Here is an 18,126-nt window from a genome sequence, read left to right as displayed (position 1 = left end):
GACAATTTTTGGGTGTGCACACTAATGCAACCAATTTATGTTAATATGGGAGAAAAAATATAAACCTTTCTATAAACCTTCCTTAAAAAAAACATGAAGCATGCTAGAAGATTGCCATCAATTCAAGTTGACTATAACGCCTGGTCTGGCAGGCTGCTAATATAATTCAGAAAACAAGCCATCATTTCTTGACCGGTTGTATCTTGGAACAATACAATGTTTGTGGTAATTGCGCATCGCTTGGTACCATATTAGCCACGCCCCAAAACTTAATTTGTGGAAAAACATCTTCAAAACTGAGTGCTACTACATAGTACTATAAATTTCTGAATTCCCATTTCAAGGTCTATAAGAGAATATGATGGTAGCCTACATGGTGAATGTGTTCTGCCTCATGCCAGCCTAAATATTTATACCAATCTTTTTTTGTTTTTTTTTACCCATATGTAGAAGAAGGTAAGTGTTCCGCCATGAAAGGTGAGGGCGCTCCTTCCAGACCACCGCCGCTCTTTCTCACACTGCCCCCCACCAAACATAGCACTTCCTCTTTTGTGCAATTTCATGGCGATCGGGAGAGAGGGAACCACCGACGCACTCACACTGTCTCAGCACTCTCAAGAGTTTGTTCGGGGTAAATAACTTGCATTTTTTCCCCCCCAAGATTCGAACACAGGCTACCGCTGTAGTGCTACTCGACTTCAGCCACGTGGGCGATGCTGAGTATGTTTTCAAGAAATGTTGATTTTAGTTGAACAATTTTAGTTTCCAACCAACCGTATAGCGCCACTCACTGATAACAAATCGAGCGAACTGGGCTCCCTCCATTCGCATCTTCCCCACACACAGCAGCACGTTCGTTCAATGCAACAGCTAGCTAGCTAGCGTTAGCACTGTTGATCACGCATGTAGTTATGTAAACTGCTTCCGACCATCATTTTTCACTTCGTTACATGCTGCACTCATCGGAAGTCGGTGCGGTTTGGTATTTCCCCGTTCAAATATCAGCAATTTAGATCCTCGAGATGTTTGTGTTTGTGCTAGCTAGCCGTTGTGCTATGTCGTTAGTTAGCACTAGTTGAGAGAGAGCTGTGAAACATGAAAAGTAGTTACTTTCAGGGTGAATACAGATGATATATTTAGAACGCGTTTAATACCAAACGGACCCGACTTAAGAAAGTAAAGTCCACCATTCATTGTATTGCTCTACTTTATCGATGCCTGGGAGGCGGTCGAGCTAGCGTTCTCGGCTAATTGGTTAACGGTAACTTAACTTGACTGCTAACAAGGGCACTTTCTTACCGCGGTATCTTAATGCTTAAATACTTAAATTAGTTAAAGTAGTCCTGATGCTGTATTTCACTCCCAGTGGTTTTACGATGAACGTGTGTTTAAGTGTCAAATATTCTATGGATCCTATCGGACGTATTGTAAGCTAATTTAGCACTTAATTCCCCATACTTTAAACTACAAAACAATGTGCTTGATATTGCGCATAGCTGTGAATTGCGTACAAAGTGATTTGTCCCTATTTTGTGGGAATGTGTGTAAAATCTAATTGAGTTACATGAGAAGAGCATTAATAGACCGACCTTTAAAAAGATGGATCCCAATTGCAAGTATAATTCTTTTAGACAAATAATTAACCAGATAAAACTGTGTAAATACACCAATTTCTATTTAATATTTCATTGCTAAGACAACAGGTCGAGTTTTTTTTAAAAATTATTTTACTCTTTAGGCTATCATATGTTCAACCACAGAACATAATAATGGTAAACTTTAAGTAATTATGGAAAGCCAAGGTCACAGATTTTCAGAAAGTCTACAAAATAGTCAAAAGCTGAACACAGTTTACAGATGGTGGGCTGGTGATGTGTGGTTAAATTTGGCACTCAAACATTCATCGACAAAACAACTTCAGTGAACAATAAGTAAGCAAGAATAAGTTGTTCAAATACATAGGAAGGAACATAGCACGATTGATCAAATTCATGGAGTTAGCATCAGAAGCGACAGAAAATATGAGCCACCGTTGTGGGTCAGAGTAACATCAGAAGTGAGTTGGTCACAAAAGGTGTATGGCAGCAGAAGCCTAGAAATATACAAAAGAAGCACTTATGGATTTGAAAAATGGCCTTGCTCAACTAGAACTTTTTGATGGGGTCGCGTGTGAACTTTAAATTCAGGAAATGTTCTCAGATTATTATAACGTGCGAACTTGCTCTTTTGAAAAATTTGAAAATTCTTTGAAAGAGGTTGGTGGTATGGTGAATAAGGTGTGAAAAAGGAAACACTCCGGACAGCTAGTCAGTGCTTGTGTGCGTACACAACTGCATACGTAAACCTACAAAGTGCTCAAAGTGTGTGACATCATGGTGTGATTAATTGATTGCCAGTATTATTGTACATCCGTATTTCATTAAATGTTGTCACTGTGATTATTGTACATGGCATGATATTATCAGGTCGGACAAGCACATGCAATGATGCCACAAGCATGACAATCTAAAGTTTGTGTTCCTGTTCTTTGTTTACAGTATAAACTACTTTGACAGCCAAACAGTCACAGCAGACACTGCTTTTCAGGTGAGTGCTGTCAACATTCCACTACTTCTTTATTTAGCTGTAGCAATTGCACTTCATTTCTCGTGACAATTTATGTGATATAAACGTAATCACAAGTTTAGTTCATGCCAAATTATATGCAAAAGATACAAGCATACAGCTGAAAGGAAGTTAACCATAATTAAATCATTTTACAAGAATGTCTTAATACTATGTTAAAAAACTGACCTATTTGGTGATTGTCATAGCGCTTTAAAGGTTGCAGTTCATAGGAATGATTCAATGACAGCAATTCATAAATCATCTCTTTTTTGTGTCTACACATTTTGCATATCTGCATCACAGTTCTGAGTTTTAGGTTAGACTCCAACTCTACTACGACCCCAATAAAGATGAGCAGTACTGTTTGGAAAATGGACAGATGGATAGACATATTAAAAATTGGTGAAAGAAAAGTTGATGAGAATAAAGGTTATAAGATTGAGTTAATGTAGTGATATAATCGGACATTGTTTCAGAAAGTCAGCATTTTGGCAGAGCAACTGCATCATCAGTTTAATTGATGTGATTGAACAAAAATTTGCTCCAAACAAAGACAGCATTTTTTTCTTTTCTCCTGATTAATTAAATAATACTTAAATAATATGATAATATCAGGTTTGCAGTTATGACTGGTGATCCTAAACACTTTCATTCCTGCACTCGACCACAAATAATAGCCACCACCTTGGAAAAAAGTAGAGCAGGCCATTGACCACCACATGAGAGCATTTAAAATGTAAGCGTTTTCATCTTCTTGCAGAGTACGCCTCACTTGCAATCGAAGGAGTTGCAGCAATTAGCATCTTAGTGATGAAGTGCTTTCAGTGTTGTCATCCACAATTGGGTTTGTTTAAGTCTCATTAACAGAAATATGCCTCTCTACATTGACGATGCAGTATTTTATCTTCAAACTTATCATTTTTGGCCTTGTATGAAAGACCCCATACGCCAGTACATTTACTGTCAACCTCCTGTTTGTCTTGTGGAGTTGGAATCAAACCATTGTTTCTCATGTAGATGAACTCAAACTCTGGATAAAACTTGGCTTAAATTATGTCAGTCACTGCCATTTGACAGTGTTGCTATTCTTCATAAACACTTCTAACATAACCATATTTTGGAGGCATCAGAGCTGTAAGAGGTGGTAAGGTGGGACATTGCACAATTACAGGACAATTCCATATGTGCGAAAAGCAGTTGTTTCTGCTCGTACTCTGTCACACCAGATGCCAATGTCGTCCTGTATCTCGCGCTAACTGCATCCTTGTGTGAACGTGGGCAATGAAAAGACAAAAGCTGATCACTTAAAAAGTTTTTCTGACCTTTGCTCCTAATGCACCCGCATATAAAATGTTAGTTTGTTTGTAAAACTTAAACCAAATTTCATTCAGAAGTAGGCTTAGATTTCATCTTTATTTTCAACTGTCGTGTCTTTTGTTTGCAGGTGTGGAGATTATTAAGAGGCTTTTATATTGGTTCTACTGTGTTCACCATCTAGACTCCTCAGTCTATGGCTCTGATGGACAAACACAAACAAGTCAAACGCCAGAGGCTCGACCGCATTTGTGAGGGTGAGTTTTTCTTCATTTGTCCATGTGTTGTTGCAACAGAAAACACATTATTCACAGTCATCAACCATAGTCATTAGAGAACATTTTGCAAAAGTGATAATTCTCAATTTTAATTAATGTTCAAGGCTAATATTTTTTTGTACTCTGAAAGTAGCTAGGACTTGAAGTGTCCACTCACTGGGCACATAAGGACAACCTTTGTACATCTAAAAAAAAAATTTTACGCAAGAGCTCAATTAAAATTCTGGATGGATGAATGGGTTGATGGATGGATGGATGGATGGATGGATGAATATCTGTTTTATTAAAACATTTTGAGCAATTTATGATGTAGATGGCGTTATACAAGTCTCCTGCAGTTACTATCTAGCTTTTTTTTTCAGGAAATAAAACATTTTTTTGTTCTTAATATTAGTCTCTACGAATAGTTTGTTTGAAAGTTTATTGATAGATGATTTATGGGCTGTAGTTTCTCATCTTGAAGGTCTTTGGTTTTGTAACTGGAGTCTGCCGATTCAATTTACGCTGAGTAAGGCATATGGCACCATATTGCTGATAAGATGTGCTAGACTACTGTAAAAGGTATCCTTAAGCAAGGCACCAGCCCCACACTAAGCACAAAACTAAAATAATAAATTAAGTATTAATGAATTCTTATTAAGATTAAGTGCTAAGTACCACTGAAATGAGGTGTAGAACAAGAAAAGTTTCTGAATTTCTGTGGCGGAAAGCATTTTTAGTGATGAGGATGGAGATGAGGCGTGAATGGCGATCTTAAAATGGAGGGAATATTGTGGGAGAGTCTCTGGAGACGGATGAGGAGGAGAGTGCAAGGTGAAGGGTCGCGGCCACAGCCGTGGGGAAACAGGCCAGCTGTCTCTTTAAAAAACGACAACGGCCCCAAACTGCCCTCAGGGCTCTGCTATATGCTAATGAGGTTAGTGCTGGTTGGCTAGCCCTCAATGAAGCCGCCTGTGATTGGACAATGGAGATGTGGGGGGGCGAGACTGGGTGTGGATGACAGCTGAGAGAGCTCGGGAGGGAGAGAGAAAAGCAATAGAGGGAGAGCGAGGCAAGGGAGGAAGAAGGGCTGACAGACTTCATAATGCAAGGTTAGCTCTTGTGCTCATGCCTTTCAGTATTTCCGATTGTGTTTTGTTAGATCTGGGACCTGGGCTGCTGGTGGGAAGGGTGACGTCTCCGGTTTTGGGTGTGGTGCAGCAAAATATGTGTACGCTCCCATGTGTGTTGCTCAGTGCGCCATAGCGTTGTCGCAGCCGTTAAGAAGGAACTGAATAACAGTGTGTGTGCATGCGCGCGCGTCTGGGTGGAGTACCGTTTCTTACTGCATTATCATCATCTGCTGCCCCTCCCCCCTCACCTCTCACTCCTCCAACTGCAGCCAGAGGGAGCATGCAGAGGAGGGGAGGGGAGGGAGAATGAATGAATCACTGAATGAAATGTATTGTGTGCGGCCATGCTTGCATTTTGTCGGTCCGCTATGCCAGTGTCATTTACTCAAATTACCCCGTGTGTAGGCCTACTTGTGTATTTTCCCGGCAACTTGTTCTGAGGCCTTCTTTGTCACGACGCCTTTTCGGTCAGTCTTTGTCCCCCCCAGTGTGTAAGAAGTAAGCCTGTTTGCATTCTCGATCCATCTGCAATACATTTCAGTCTTCGCTTCAAAATGCAAAGGCCTTTTTCTATTACTATTGTGTGCTTTCACTTCCTTTCTGTTGATAAATGTCAGACATTTGTCAACAGGAAGTGTTAAGTATGAGTTTTTTTCCCTACCCTTTGCTACTAGCTGTCTTTCTCTGCGTACTCTCACCGTTACCCCTTGCCTCTTGTCCAAGTGTATTTTCCAGCTTGCCACATTACCCCTCCCCCCTCACTCCCCTCACACACACACAGACACCTGTCACGCAGCAGGATCAAGATGGTGTACAGGGGGAACAAAAATTGGCTTTGCTGTTAGAAAAGTGAGATTCGATGCCTCTTTTAGTGGTAATGTAGTTTACGTCCTTTGGATCATATTTTCTGAAATGCAGCATTTGTTGGCGTGATGCTGTGCCTCATGAATGTGAGGTGGGGGTATGGGGAAAAATATGGATGAGGAAGTCTTCCACATTGGAGAATTTAGGTCATGACTCAGACTCTGTCACGAACCCCCATTCTGCCTCCCCTCTGAGACCCTGCAGCTTTGTACACCCCTCCCCTTCATCCACAGCCTCCACACTCCCAATCACCTCTTCCTTATGCATGACCTCTATACATACAGTAAGGCAGGCCAAGTTGTTGGACCTCTGTGTGAGCTGTCCGAAATGGTGCACCTCTAATGTCACACATAATGGTCAAGCAGTTATTTGTTGGCGGCAGAAGTAATGGAAATATAAATAAAATAACCCTCATCTGTTTCTATTTTAACATTTTCAACTGTTGAAAAGTGTAACTATAAGTTAACCACCGCTTTTAGGAAAATGTTAAAATGTAACCACTGTTAAGTTGTAAAACCAATCTAACAGTAAAGCCTCCAAGTCCCTGCAAAGTGAACATTTCTATATTTCACACATCCCAAGTGTTGTTGATAACGGTGACAAATTGAAACGATTAAAAAAATGACCAAATATACCGTACAAAATGAGGCTTCAAAATCATGGAAAAATTAAACTGTTCTCGCAGTTCTGAAATGCAGTGAGCATGTCTGCTGGAACTGTGTCAGACTCTGTTGACTGTCCACTACACTCAACGGATGCTATTTCGTCTTTTAATGTCTGCACACAACTATACGTTTGAACTAAATTTACTACGCCAGTGTGTGTCCCAAAATTAATTCTATGTGACGTGTGTGTACTCGCAGCTGTAAAAGTGCGAAAGCGACTGCGCCAGCCACCAATACTTGTCCACACACTTGCTGTCCATTCAGACTTGTTGGGGGGGTTGGGGTGGACTCGATCCTTGCTCTTAGCCCTTTGTGTATTGTGCGTCCAGTGATGGCTGACAACGAGGAGATCTAAACCAGCCATGTCACCAGACTATTGGACAGGATGATGCAAATTGTGTAGCCATAGCTAACTGCATGTCACAAATACACTGAATAACAGCCGACGTGTACAAAGGTGCTCAAGTTCTTACACTATATCGTGAGAAAGGGGTGACTTGTGCCCCAAACGCGTCACACGAGCCGCACCCCAAAAATGAGGGAAACTTGAAATTCCTAAGATCTTGAGTTTGATAATTACTTGTATGCTTCCTTGTCCGTTTACAGATGCCGTCACGCGTCACGTTAATAATCATGGAAAGGACCTATACAATTTGTTTTTTCTGTGGGAATGATGATGATGATGATGGAACTTTATTCATCCCACAGTGGGGAAATGTACTTGTCACAGCAGCGCATACGAGTGCAAGAATACAAGTGCCAAAATTTCCATATAATAACCAAAATGTCATAAGAACCAAATAGGTAAACCATGCAATACGTTGAATATGTAATATATGTATGTAAACACTGTTTATTATTGTAGTAATTGCTCCGTATCTTAACTAATTTAGTGTTGAGCTGTTTGCTTTAACCCTGTTTAGCTACTCAAGTCAATTACTTGATTGTTTGAAATGTCAAATTTTTATCATACTGCAAAAATATAACAATACACATGTACTAGGTGCTACAGCATCATCTTTTGAAAATTATGTATTTACTTGTGTATACAGTGGGTCCTGCATATTTGTGTTTCGGCATTTACAAAATTAGTAACACCAAAACGGCGGATTTTTTGTTTTTGGGAACCTATCCTCTGTTATTTGTGGAACAGCTTGTACATCAAACTGGTTGTCCAGCCAAGTGAACATCCGCCGCAGAGACAGAAGGTTAACGCCTAAACAAACGCTCACTCACTCCTCTGCCAGCCCTGCTCGCTTAGTCAATCAAAGATCTAACAGTAGCCGTGTTACATTTCTGATAGAGAGTCAGTAGGAGATCAGAGTTAGGATGATGACACCCATGTTCACTGTCGCTGCTTTGGCTCATTAAAGGTTCGACATATTTCACCCACATATTGCGTCCCTGTGACGGCAGCCACACATTTAAAATTTTGGAATTTGGTCCTTGCAAAAGATTCAACTTATTAAAAGCCACCCCTTCGGTTTTTGAGAAAATTAAAAGCATTTAAGTGTGCCTTATGGTGTGGACAATATGGTACCTTTGAACGTCAGTGTGGATCCACCGGTTTGGTGTCTGCAAACACCAAAGAGTTGTTTTCTGGATCCTTGACTCATGTGCCTTTGGCCGTTATTGTTCTGTTTTGGCATCGGCTACAGCCCACAGTGGCAGTATTTATGAATTGTTGTAAAAGTTGAGACAAATGACTATAATTACTAGAGTAATGCATGGAGTAATCAATAGGATAATCTATTCTAAATGATTCGTTTGTCACGGTGATATTTTACATCAGATTTCACCGCTACAGCAAAACTTATCATCAAATCACTGGCTTAACTCTTAAGACGTTTGCTGTGCTGTGTTGTTGATAGAACTTTATTCATCCCACAGCGGGGTAATTCACTTGTCACAGCAGCGCATAGAATAATACGAGTGCAAGAATAAAAGAAGTGCCAGAATTACAAAAAAGGGTAAATAACAGATAAGGACAAACACAAGTTGCTAAGAGTTCAGTAAACTTTACCAATTTTTCACACATCATTTGTACTTCGTTCTTCATTTGGTCATCCTTCCGTCATCGTCAGTACATCTGTCAATCGTAATCCCGCCTCAAAAAAAGCTCCCAACTCGTGAATCTGTCCGGGTTTTGTGTGTTGTTAGGGCAGAGCGCTAATCCTTGCACTAAATGATCTTGGAGAAAGCCTGGCTCAATAGTCTAGTAGTGCTGTAAGCTGCAGTCATTCACACCAAGAATGCTGTGAAATTCATAAGCAGCTGTGTGTTTCTGCCGGTGACAGAGGGACCATTCCGTCCTAGTGACCAAAGGCACACCTTTGAGTATTAGTATTGTGGTTGATTTTTGGTTTTTACTAATGTTGAGACTTGTACATTTTGAGTGATGAGTCAGTTATTATAGAGTTTTTCTAGAATGGTTATTTTTTAAATTGCAGAGTGGGTCCGATCAAATGCTTAACCAATCTCCATGCATTATCTCGCTCATGGTTTTCTTTCGGCTTGACTCAGGTATCCGACCCCCCATCCTGAACGGGCCTATGCATCCACGGCCGCTGGTGGCACTGTTGGATGGGCGCGACTGCACTGTTGAAATGCCCATCCTCAAAGATGTCGCTACCGTGGCCTTCTGTGATGCCCAGTCTACACAAGAAATTCACGAGAAGGTAAAAGAGACTTTGAACAACAATTTGGGATGGCAGACATTTAAGTCTTCAAGATGTCATTTGAAATAATCATAAACTCATCTGCATGGTGTCTTTATGGTTAAGTTTACCGGTGCACATTTGTCTTTTGTAGGTGCTGAATGAGGCTGTGGCCGCCCTGCTTTATCACACCATCACTTTGTCAAGAGATGACTTGGAGAAGTTCAAAGGCCTCAGAGTAATTGTCAGGATTGGGTCAGGCTTTGACAATGTTGATGTCAAAGCAGCCGCTGAGCTTGGTGAGAGAATGAACTTCAATACGAGCTTTAGCATTTTTCTGAAGGTCAGAACGAACCATTTGCTAATTGTTCCATTTCTCTGTGTAGGCATTGCAGTGTGTAACGTTCCAGCAACCTCAGTGGAGGAGACAGCCGACACGTCGCTATGTTTGATCCTCAACTTGTACAGGCGAGTCACCTGGATGCACCAGGCTCTCCGGGAGGGAACACGAGCCTCCAGTGTGGAGCAAATCCGAGAGGTGGCTGGTGGTGCTGCTCGTATACGAGGAGAGACGCTCGGCATCATTGGGCTTGGTAGGTAGATGACTGTCGCCTCCCCCTCCCAAATTACTTCACTAGGAATGGCCTACCTGTTTATTTAATGCATGATATGGCTGTTATCATTGTGGCCTTCCAGGGCGCGTTGGACAAGCGGTGGCGCTGCGTGCCAAGGCTTTCGGGTTTGGTGTGATCTTCTATGACCCCTATTTGCCTGATGGTGTGGAGCGCTCCTTGGGCTTGCAGCGCATGGCCACCCTCCAGGACCTGCTCATCCACTCAGACTGTGTATCCCTGCATTGCAGCCTCAATGAGCACAACCACCACCTCATCAATGACTTCACCATCAAACAGGTGAGATGGAAAAAGGAGATTTCATGAGATTGTTTTTTTAAGGACTGTATTGTAATTCTGTTGAATCACAAATCAAAAGCTATTCAGATTTTCATCAGTACATTTTCTTTCCGTTTTTTTAATCACTTGTCAGATTCAAGTTATTTTTGTGTCGACTGTGGGTTTTTCTTTCACTTGTATCAGAGGGGTACCAACAGTTTTTTTTCCCCACGTGTGTATACCAAGTAACCACTGCACTAGTATTGTATGCATGACAGCGTGTGAAAATGGGTTGTAGCTTGACTGAAGTATTGCTAACTCCACAACACAGATGCGCCAGGGAGCTTTCCTGGTGAACACGTCAAGAGGCGGCCTAGTTGATGAGAAAGCACTGGCTCAGGCCCTAAAAGAGGGCCGGATACGAGGGGCTGCTTTGGACGTCCATGAAAGCGAACCATTCAGGTAACTGCTCTTTAACTCCAGAGAGGTGCGTGTCATGCGGTACTAACACATCACTTCCCTTTATACCAACCTTCTGCTCCTTGACAGTTTTTCAACTGGCCCCCTTAAAGACGCTCCCAACTTGATCTGTACTCCACACACATCTTGGTACAGCGAGCAGGCCTCAGTAGAGGCTCGGGAGGAAGCGGCTAGGGAAGTGCGCCGTGCCATTACTGGTGAGGATGTCAGAGTAACTGTACTTTAAAAGAGTCTCATAACGTGAAACATGGCATGAGCAGTGTGACTGGCGGCCTCCTTATATTTGTTGTCTACTTCAAAAGGAGCTATGAGATAGAGGAGTGCAGCATGCTGCAGCTATCCGCATGCCTGGCACTGAAGTATATCTTGTCAAAATGCACCCTGATTATTGTGTTCCAGGGCGTATTCCGGACAGCCTGAAAAACTGTGTGAATAAAGAGTATCTGATGGCAGCATCTCAATGGCCCAGCATGGAGGCTGCCACTGTTCACCCCGAACTTAACGGAGCAACCTACAGGTGAGAGACAAATGGCCATGAGGCTAAACAAGGATGCTGGAAGAATTGTAGATTTTGTAGATTGTAGATTTTGATTGGCTTACAACTTAATTGGCATTATTTACAGTACAGGGGTTCTTGGTGTACGACAATCGGCTGTGGTTTTGAGTTTAAGAACGGTGCGCAATGAGAGAGATTGCACAGTGGCTGCGTCATGTCGCGACAGAATAAGGCCATGTTCAGTTAACTGCGAAACACTTGTTTACTTTAGTTGACAGTTTTTTTCTAAAATATTTCCTGTAAACATTACTTCAGGCGTGTCTGAGCTTTTGTCGGGTTACATCAGCACCGTAAGAATGTCATAAACTGAGGACCCCTGTAGTCACTGGCCAATTTTTAACGCTTTTGTTCGGCAGAATCCTCACATCTCCTAAACCATCAGTTTTGAGAAAAACAAAACATGGCATATTTGTTGAGTCATTAACATTGCATCATCAAAGTGAGCATACCATTTTCTACACTTAAGCTTCTGACAATGATTTGTTAAACTCAGAGACTTGTGTGGTTGTCAAATTGCATCAATTTGTGAAAAAATATGAAACTGACCTAATTTGTACATGGGAGGTTTCTGCCCTACAGTGATGTTATGTAATCTAATGAGCTACAAAACTAGAGCTGTGTCAGGGGTACAGTGCACAACATTAAACTAAAACCTTTCTGACATTATCAGTGTCAATGTGTTAGTTTTAATGAAGACATTGGTATTTTCGTGACGGCAGATTGTTTTGGTCTCATCAGATCAGGTATCGGCAAACTAATCTCCTTGATAGTTTTATTTCGAGTCTAAACTGGACACAATGGACATTAATTAATAAATGTGTTGTCATTTTTACATTTATTTCATTATAGTCAACTAATTTAGTCAAAAAATACGCTACCCCCCTCCCCCAAATCAGTTAGCTAAATACAAAAAAATATACAATAATAAGCCAGAAATTTACAACTGAATCCTACGAATACTAAATGCTCGGTGAGCCAGGTTAAATAGCAGAAGGCTGTATGTGGGCTATGAACACTAAGTTTCAATTGGAGTATATCGCGGTTATGCTGATACTTCTTATGTCACAAATTGCATTTTTTCACAAAATCATATTATTGGTCAGTCTAAACTTGTTGTGATTTTACAAATTATTGACTAATTTACAGTGTTTAAAATGGCTTGCTCCCTTGGTTGTTGCTATGTTAATGCTTGCAGTTTTTGAGGTCACCAGAAAAGTGATGATTTTGGAGGTACAAGCACTCTGCCCTACACCAGCGATTGTTAGAGTGAACAGCGTGGAGATGAACGGAGGTGGTGCATCAAATCAAATATAATCTTTTCAATCTATGTTCCAGATTTCCTCCAGGTCTGATCAATGTTGCTGCGGCAGGGGGTCTCCCAGGAGCCGGAGCTGGGGTCGAAAGCCTGGTTTCAGGAAACCTGGCCCATGGCATAGCCCCCGTCTCGCACCCACCACACGCCCCTTCCCCGGGGCAGCCAAATAAGGCCGAAGGCGACAGAGACATCCCCTCCGACCAATAGCCCCCCTAGCCACCCATACTCCCCTCCCGAACCCCTCACGTTGACCCCCTGCTGCCGCCAGCACATTCCGAAAACCAAGCTCCAAACCTATCTTCCTCCCAGCATCAGACACATTTCGATCCCCCCCCTCTCCCCCCCGAACACCACGATGACCTGATGTGACTCCACGTGGTCTCACATGACCAGCCCAGGACCCCACCCCCCCCCACCCGCATCCATGCTCATTTCACCCACCTCCTCCCCCACTCACTCCCTAATGTCAGCAATAACTTTGTTCTCAAGGATTCAGTGATCGGATTGGTATTTTTCCCTAGTTGGCTGTTGTTTCAATGGAACGTGGATCCGTTGTGACTCTAGGTGTTCATGTTTATAAAGAAAAAAAAACATTTCTGACATCAAGGCTTTCCAGTTGGCTGCATCCTCGACTGACTGACCAGTAGAGGTGCTCAGGCAGAAGTGCCCCTTTGTCCATGAAAGGCTCGTGTTTCTGCTTTTGTCGTCTTATTTTTGCCTTCCATTTCCCATCCACACCCTACTTGTGACGGTATCATGTGTACTTCTAGTTAAACCACAAGAAATTGGAGAAAAAAAAGCCTCAGCTGCCCAGTTTTGAATTGTTCCACTTGTATTTAAAATCCTGCCCCCAGTGTTTGCAAATGCCCCCAATCTTCAGTCTCCCCTCAGGTTGATGAATTCGCCTCTACTTGGATCCACCCAAGGGCATGAACTTCTGTCTCATGTTCAAAAACTGCAGCGCGAATACTCCATCATGCGGCGTACACATGTGGGGCCTCGCCAGCAGAGGGCGCCGGCCGACCACACATTTCAGTCCGAGGAGGCAGACTGTCTCTGGATTATGTTTGGTGAAGCAATGACCCCACACTGACCTAACCAGGCCATCATATGTCTCGCTCCCCCACGTCCGCCGCCATGCCCCACACATGCTCATGAACCCAGTATGCATCCTTCCTTTAAATGTTTGAGGACAGTAGAGTTGAATTTCTCAGTCAGAGCTAGGGGGACATTATCTTTTGCATGCTTGCTTTGTTAACGACAGTGGTGTGTATAAGAATGTGCGTGAGTGTGTGTGCGTCTGTGTCCCTTTACGCTGTTTTCTTTCCAAAGGAATAGTCCCTACGAGTAACTCTTTAACCCTGTCGCTCCGGTGTCAAGGAAACACCTTTCTAGTACCTCAGTAACAGATATTGAATGTACCGTGCATACCCTTTTATTTTTTTGTACAGATTTTCTAGATTCTTCTTACTGTTCTTTACCAGAAGGGTTATGATATTGTAGCAGTAATAAGATAAAACAATTGAAAAAAAAAAAAAAGAATCCCCCATCATAAAACAAAGTGACACATAGGATCTCTGTTTCTCTCTATAGGTTACTGAATACTCAGGCTTGGAAACCAATGCTCGTCTTTTTGCCTTGACCGTGGCCCCTTTTTCCTCCATCTTACTGGCTAATGATTCATGAGGAACAAAGAAAGGTGGTTCTTGTGCTCTGCTAGTTTTCGTTCACTGGAGCACTAGTGGTAGATGCTTCATTTTTCTTCTTTTTACGTCCCTTTTGTCATTGCCCTGCTGCTCTGTTTTTTGTGCATGTGCGATTTTGTTTTAAGCAGATAGAAACAACTTCTTACAAAATGGTGGCTTCTCACTCTGCGGAGTGTTTTTCGCTTCATTTGCCATTTTTTGTCGTGGTCAGTTTCCAATAATGTGCAGTTTAGCCCTCCGGACCGCACCCTTCCCCCATCAGAGTATACGAGTGACTAGGAGCATGTGATGCTTGGCTCCTCCGTCATGTGATGAGTATATATTTTTAAGAATACCCCCCACCCCCATATTGTCCCCCATAGTTCCATTGATTAGTAATCTTAAATTTGCTGTTGATCATGACGATATATATATATTTTTTCATTTCAGCCGTGCACTGTCATTGTATACCAGTTAGTTATAATGTAGATGTCGATTTCTTTTTATGAATAATTGCTGTCTGTTCTACATGTTGTACTGAAAAATATGAAATCTCCCTCTCCTACTACGACTACCACCTCCACCCTGACTCTGCTTCTCATCTAATGTCCCAATTCTCTCCTCCCAGGCCTTACTATGTCCTTTCTTACTGTAGCCGTTGTAGAAAGTCGCCATGGAACCACTCACTGCCTTAATACAGTTGACCACAGAAAGTGACCAGTAGAAATGAACACGCCAAAAACAACAAAAAAAAGCTTCCCAGTCACTCAGCAGGCTGAATTCTACAAAGGTGTATTAAAGTCACACTTAAAAGGAGGGCTAAACAATTAAATGACAAGGAGAAGTCATATTGTAAACAGTGAGTTTGCAATTTTCAAATAAAAAAATGAACGCTAAACTGTTATGACATGACAATAGCCCATAGAAGTGGTCCTGAGGGTGCACGACTAATGATGGACACCTTGAAATTCACGCTAGTGGCTCTAATTGTTGTTTGCTCCAAATCAAAATAGAGGCATGAAGGAGTCAGATGGCATTTTGTTCCTTTTCCCCAGATTATAGTTCTCATGTACCACGCCAGCTCATAATGACAGTTAACAAATATGACTGTTTTTATATTTTGCAAAAATGTCAAAAAACTTACATGAGACCAGAAACTGAGGCTTTCTCTGGAGACCAGTCTTTTTTTCTTTTTAGGTTACCTTAGAATATTTGTTGAAACACTTGATGATTGAGCAATCACAAAATAAGAACATTTGGACAAGCACATTCAACTGTTCAAACTGATGGTGGTGCCGATGTGCCTAAATGTTGACTTTCGTTGTGAACTAACTGTGACTTTAATACTCATTTGACGAATTCTACATCACCTTTGGAGCAATTGAACCTGGTGTTGAAAGTTATTTTTGCATCAAAAAACCATAAATCATGTAAAAATCCCCCCCCCCCCCCCCCCTGCACTTCTAAAGTCACGCCAGCAGTGTGTTTGTGCTCTGGCTAACAGATAAGCACAGTGTGTGTGTTTGTGGTCACAAAGCTCCAGCTGATATTTCACTCTTGGGTGTTAGAATGCAGCCACCACCACTCTTCCTTCTCCTCAAACTTCTTCTGCTACTTTAGAAGGGTCTTTCACTCTGCTGCCAGGGACTCCAAAGGGCTGGAGAGCTTGGGGCAGAGCAGACACCGGCGTCATCTCTCCAAAAATCAAAACGAGAATTGGTCACGTTTTCTCTCTCAGGGTTGAAATGCACACATATCCTTTAGCAATTCTCTCCTCCCTCCGAATGTAGAACAGCCTCATGTGTTTTTAGAAGCCGCAAACCTCTTCTCTTAAGAGTTCCACACCTTCCTTTTCCGACGTTCTTGTTTTCCTTTTGGCACTGACATCTAACCATCTAACAAGGAGTGAATGAATGCTTTGAAGTGACTGCGTGTGTTTGTGTGACTTTAAGATTGGGAAATGTATTTTTACAACATGTGAACATGTATTTTTTCCCCTGCTCCCTGTCACCCTCATTTGTGAACTGATTTTTCACCAGACTGCAAAAACAAAAATACAAAAATGGGAAAAAAACATCTCTGTAACTAGGCTCTTAAGCTTTATTTGTTTTGTTTTGTTTTGTTTACTTTTTTATTAGAAACAATCATGTTTGTGATGTTAACTCCCAATGGTAAACTCCACACCGTATTTTAAATAAAAGCTTAAAAATTAAACACTTGTTTACATGTTTAGCTTTACTTTACGTTCCATTGGTTCTTGTTGTGTACATGGTCTTTCCAGCTCATTTGGTCTTAAAGGTCTGAGACTGATTGCCAGTGTGTTGTCCCCATGATTACACTTTGCTGCTTTAGGACACAGGCTTGTGTTTACAGAGCTTGCACTATAAACAAAATTGTTTATCGCAGTCGGTCGTTCTTTTATTGGGCATCGCAACGTGCCGCAGTGCCAAGACGACCACAAGTTTACGAGTGGGCAGGGTATGCGGGGTGCGCGGGAAAGGGCCTTCTGTTTAGACCTGCGGGCTCGATAGAGCAGGGTGGGGGATTATCGGGCCTAAAATTGCTACCACATGCACATAAGTGGAGACTTGTTTATTTTAAATGACGACTCGCTAAAAGCAGCAATCCAGTCACTTGAGGCACCTTTAGTAGCCCGCTGGCTGTGTTTTGACACCCGCAGAAGTCGCAGTTGATTGAGCGTATCTGTGTTTTGGATCCAAAAAAAATTCTCAGGCTCTTTGTGGGTTTACACAACCACGCCTTAGTAAAAGTCGGGATGTTTTCCCTCCCAAAAAACACGTAGAGACCGCACGGACCTGACTAAAAATGCTGCAATGTCGGCCTACTGTACATGCTAGGACAGTAGTTGGAATTGTCATTTTGTGAGGAACCCAACTGCTTGTCCTACTAACAGAATCTCTTGGACAACCTTTATGTGCATATTTATGAATCAAGGTAATTTAGTTGATTATGAAAACACTAGACAGCACTTTTGACTGCAATCTACTTGTATATGTATAATTTGTTCTGTATTTGTGTAAAGGCGACCATCTGAAAGAAAGCTGATTTTTGTTGGGGTTTTTTTTCTTCCCTAAATTACAGCCTGCATTCTACTACACTGCAATGTGGAGTTGAACTCGATTGGTCAGCCCTAGTAGATATGTAATCAGTAGTAGAAAAAAGTACTTTTAAAAGTACTTTTCAGAGTCTGTAGAATGACAATAAAGTCATTCTATTTCTAAGTACTTCTACTTAAGCACATACAGCGTGCTATTGTTTTTGCTCCCTCAGTGCATACCTAATGTTTATCGGGGAAGGAGAGACAGATTACATAAGAGCATGCGTATACAAGTTTTTGTAATAGAAGGAGGCCCAGGATGCATGCTGTATTTTTCAGACAAACTCCAAACATACTTTGCCTCATTACCTCCAAAAGTCCAACTCGGGATTGTGCAACAGTGCAATACTTTCAGTGCTGTCAGCTGCCATGCTGGGCTGCCAGAATATATACTATTTATTTGTCCACTTCCACAAGGGATGACGAATTATGACGCTGAAAGTCCAGCAGGTTTGATCTGGTGTGAGAACCTGCCAGATCTTTGGACTAGGAGTGCGCTCACTGTTGAACCTTCTGCCCAATAAAAGGCTCCGCCTGATTGTGTAACTCCTCCAGCCCTTGTGTTGGTGGCCAGTCGGTCACTGA

General features: G+C 42.0%; 1 protein-coding gene across 1 annotated transcript; it reads left to right on the top strand.

Moving 5' to 3' along the window:
• The first annotated feature begins 475 nt into the window (after window positions 1-475).
• On the top strand, window positions 476-16,637 carry ctbp1l (C-terminal binding protein 1-like). Its single transcript, XM_088382038.1, has 11 exons — window positions 476-631; window positions 2,538-2,586; window positions 4,106-4,178; window positions 9,364-9,518; window positions 9,652-9,796; window positions 9,884-10,090; window positions 10,194-10,408; window positions 10,719-10,849; window positions 10,937-11,064; window positions 11,267-11,384; window positions 12,759-16,637. Exons 3-11 carry the CDS (start codon window positions 4,118-4,120, stop codon window positions 12,943-12,945), a joined length of 1,347 nt encoding a protein of 448 aa, XP_088238164.1. The 5' UTR covers window positions 476-631; window positions 2,538-2,586; window positions 4,106-4,117; the 3' UTR covers window positions 12,946-16,637.
• The last annotated feature ends 1,489 nt before the right edge of the window (window positions 16,638-18,126 follow it).

The sequence above is a fragment of the Syngnathus floridae genome, chromosome 1, assembly GCF_059516105.1.
Source record: "Syngnathus floridae isolate MCC-2025c chromosome 1, RoL_Sflo_1.0, whole genome shotgun sequence".
Classification (NCBI taxonomy): Eukaryota; Metazoa; Chordata; class Actinopteri; order Syngnathiformes; family Syngnathidae; genus Syngnathus; species Syngnathus floridae.
The sequence above is the reverse complement of the archived record's forward strand: the minus strand, read 5'-3'. Positions and strand labels throughout refer to the sequence as shown.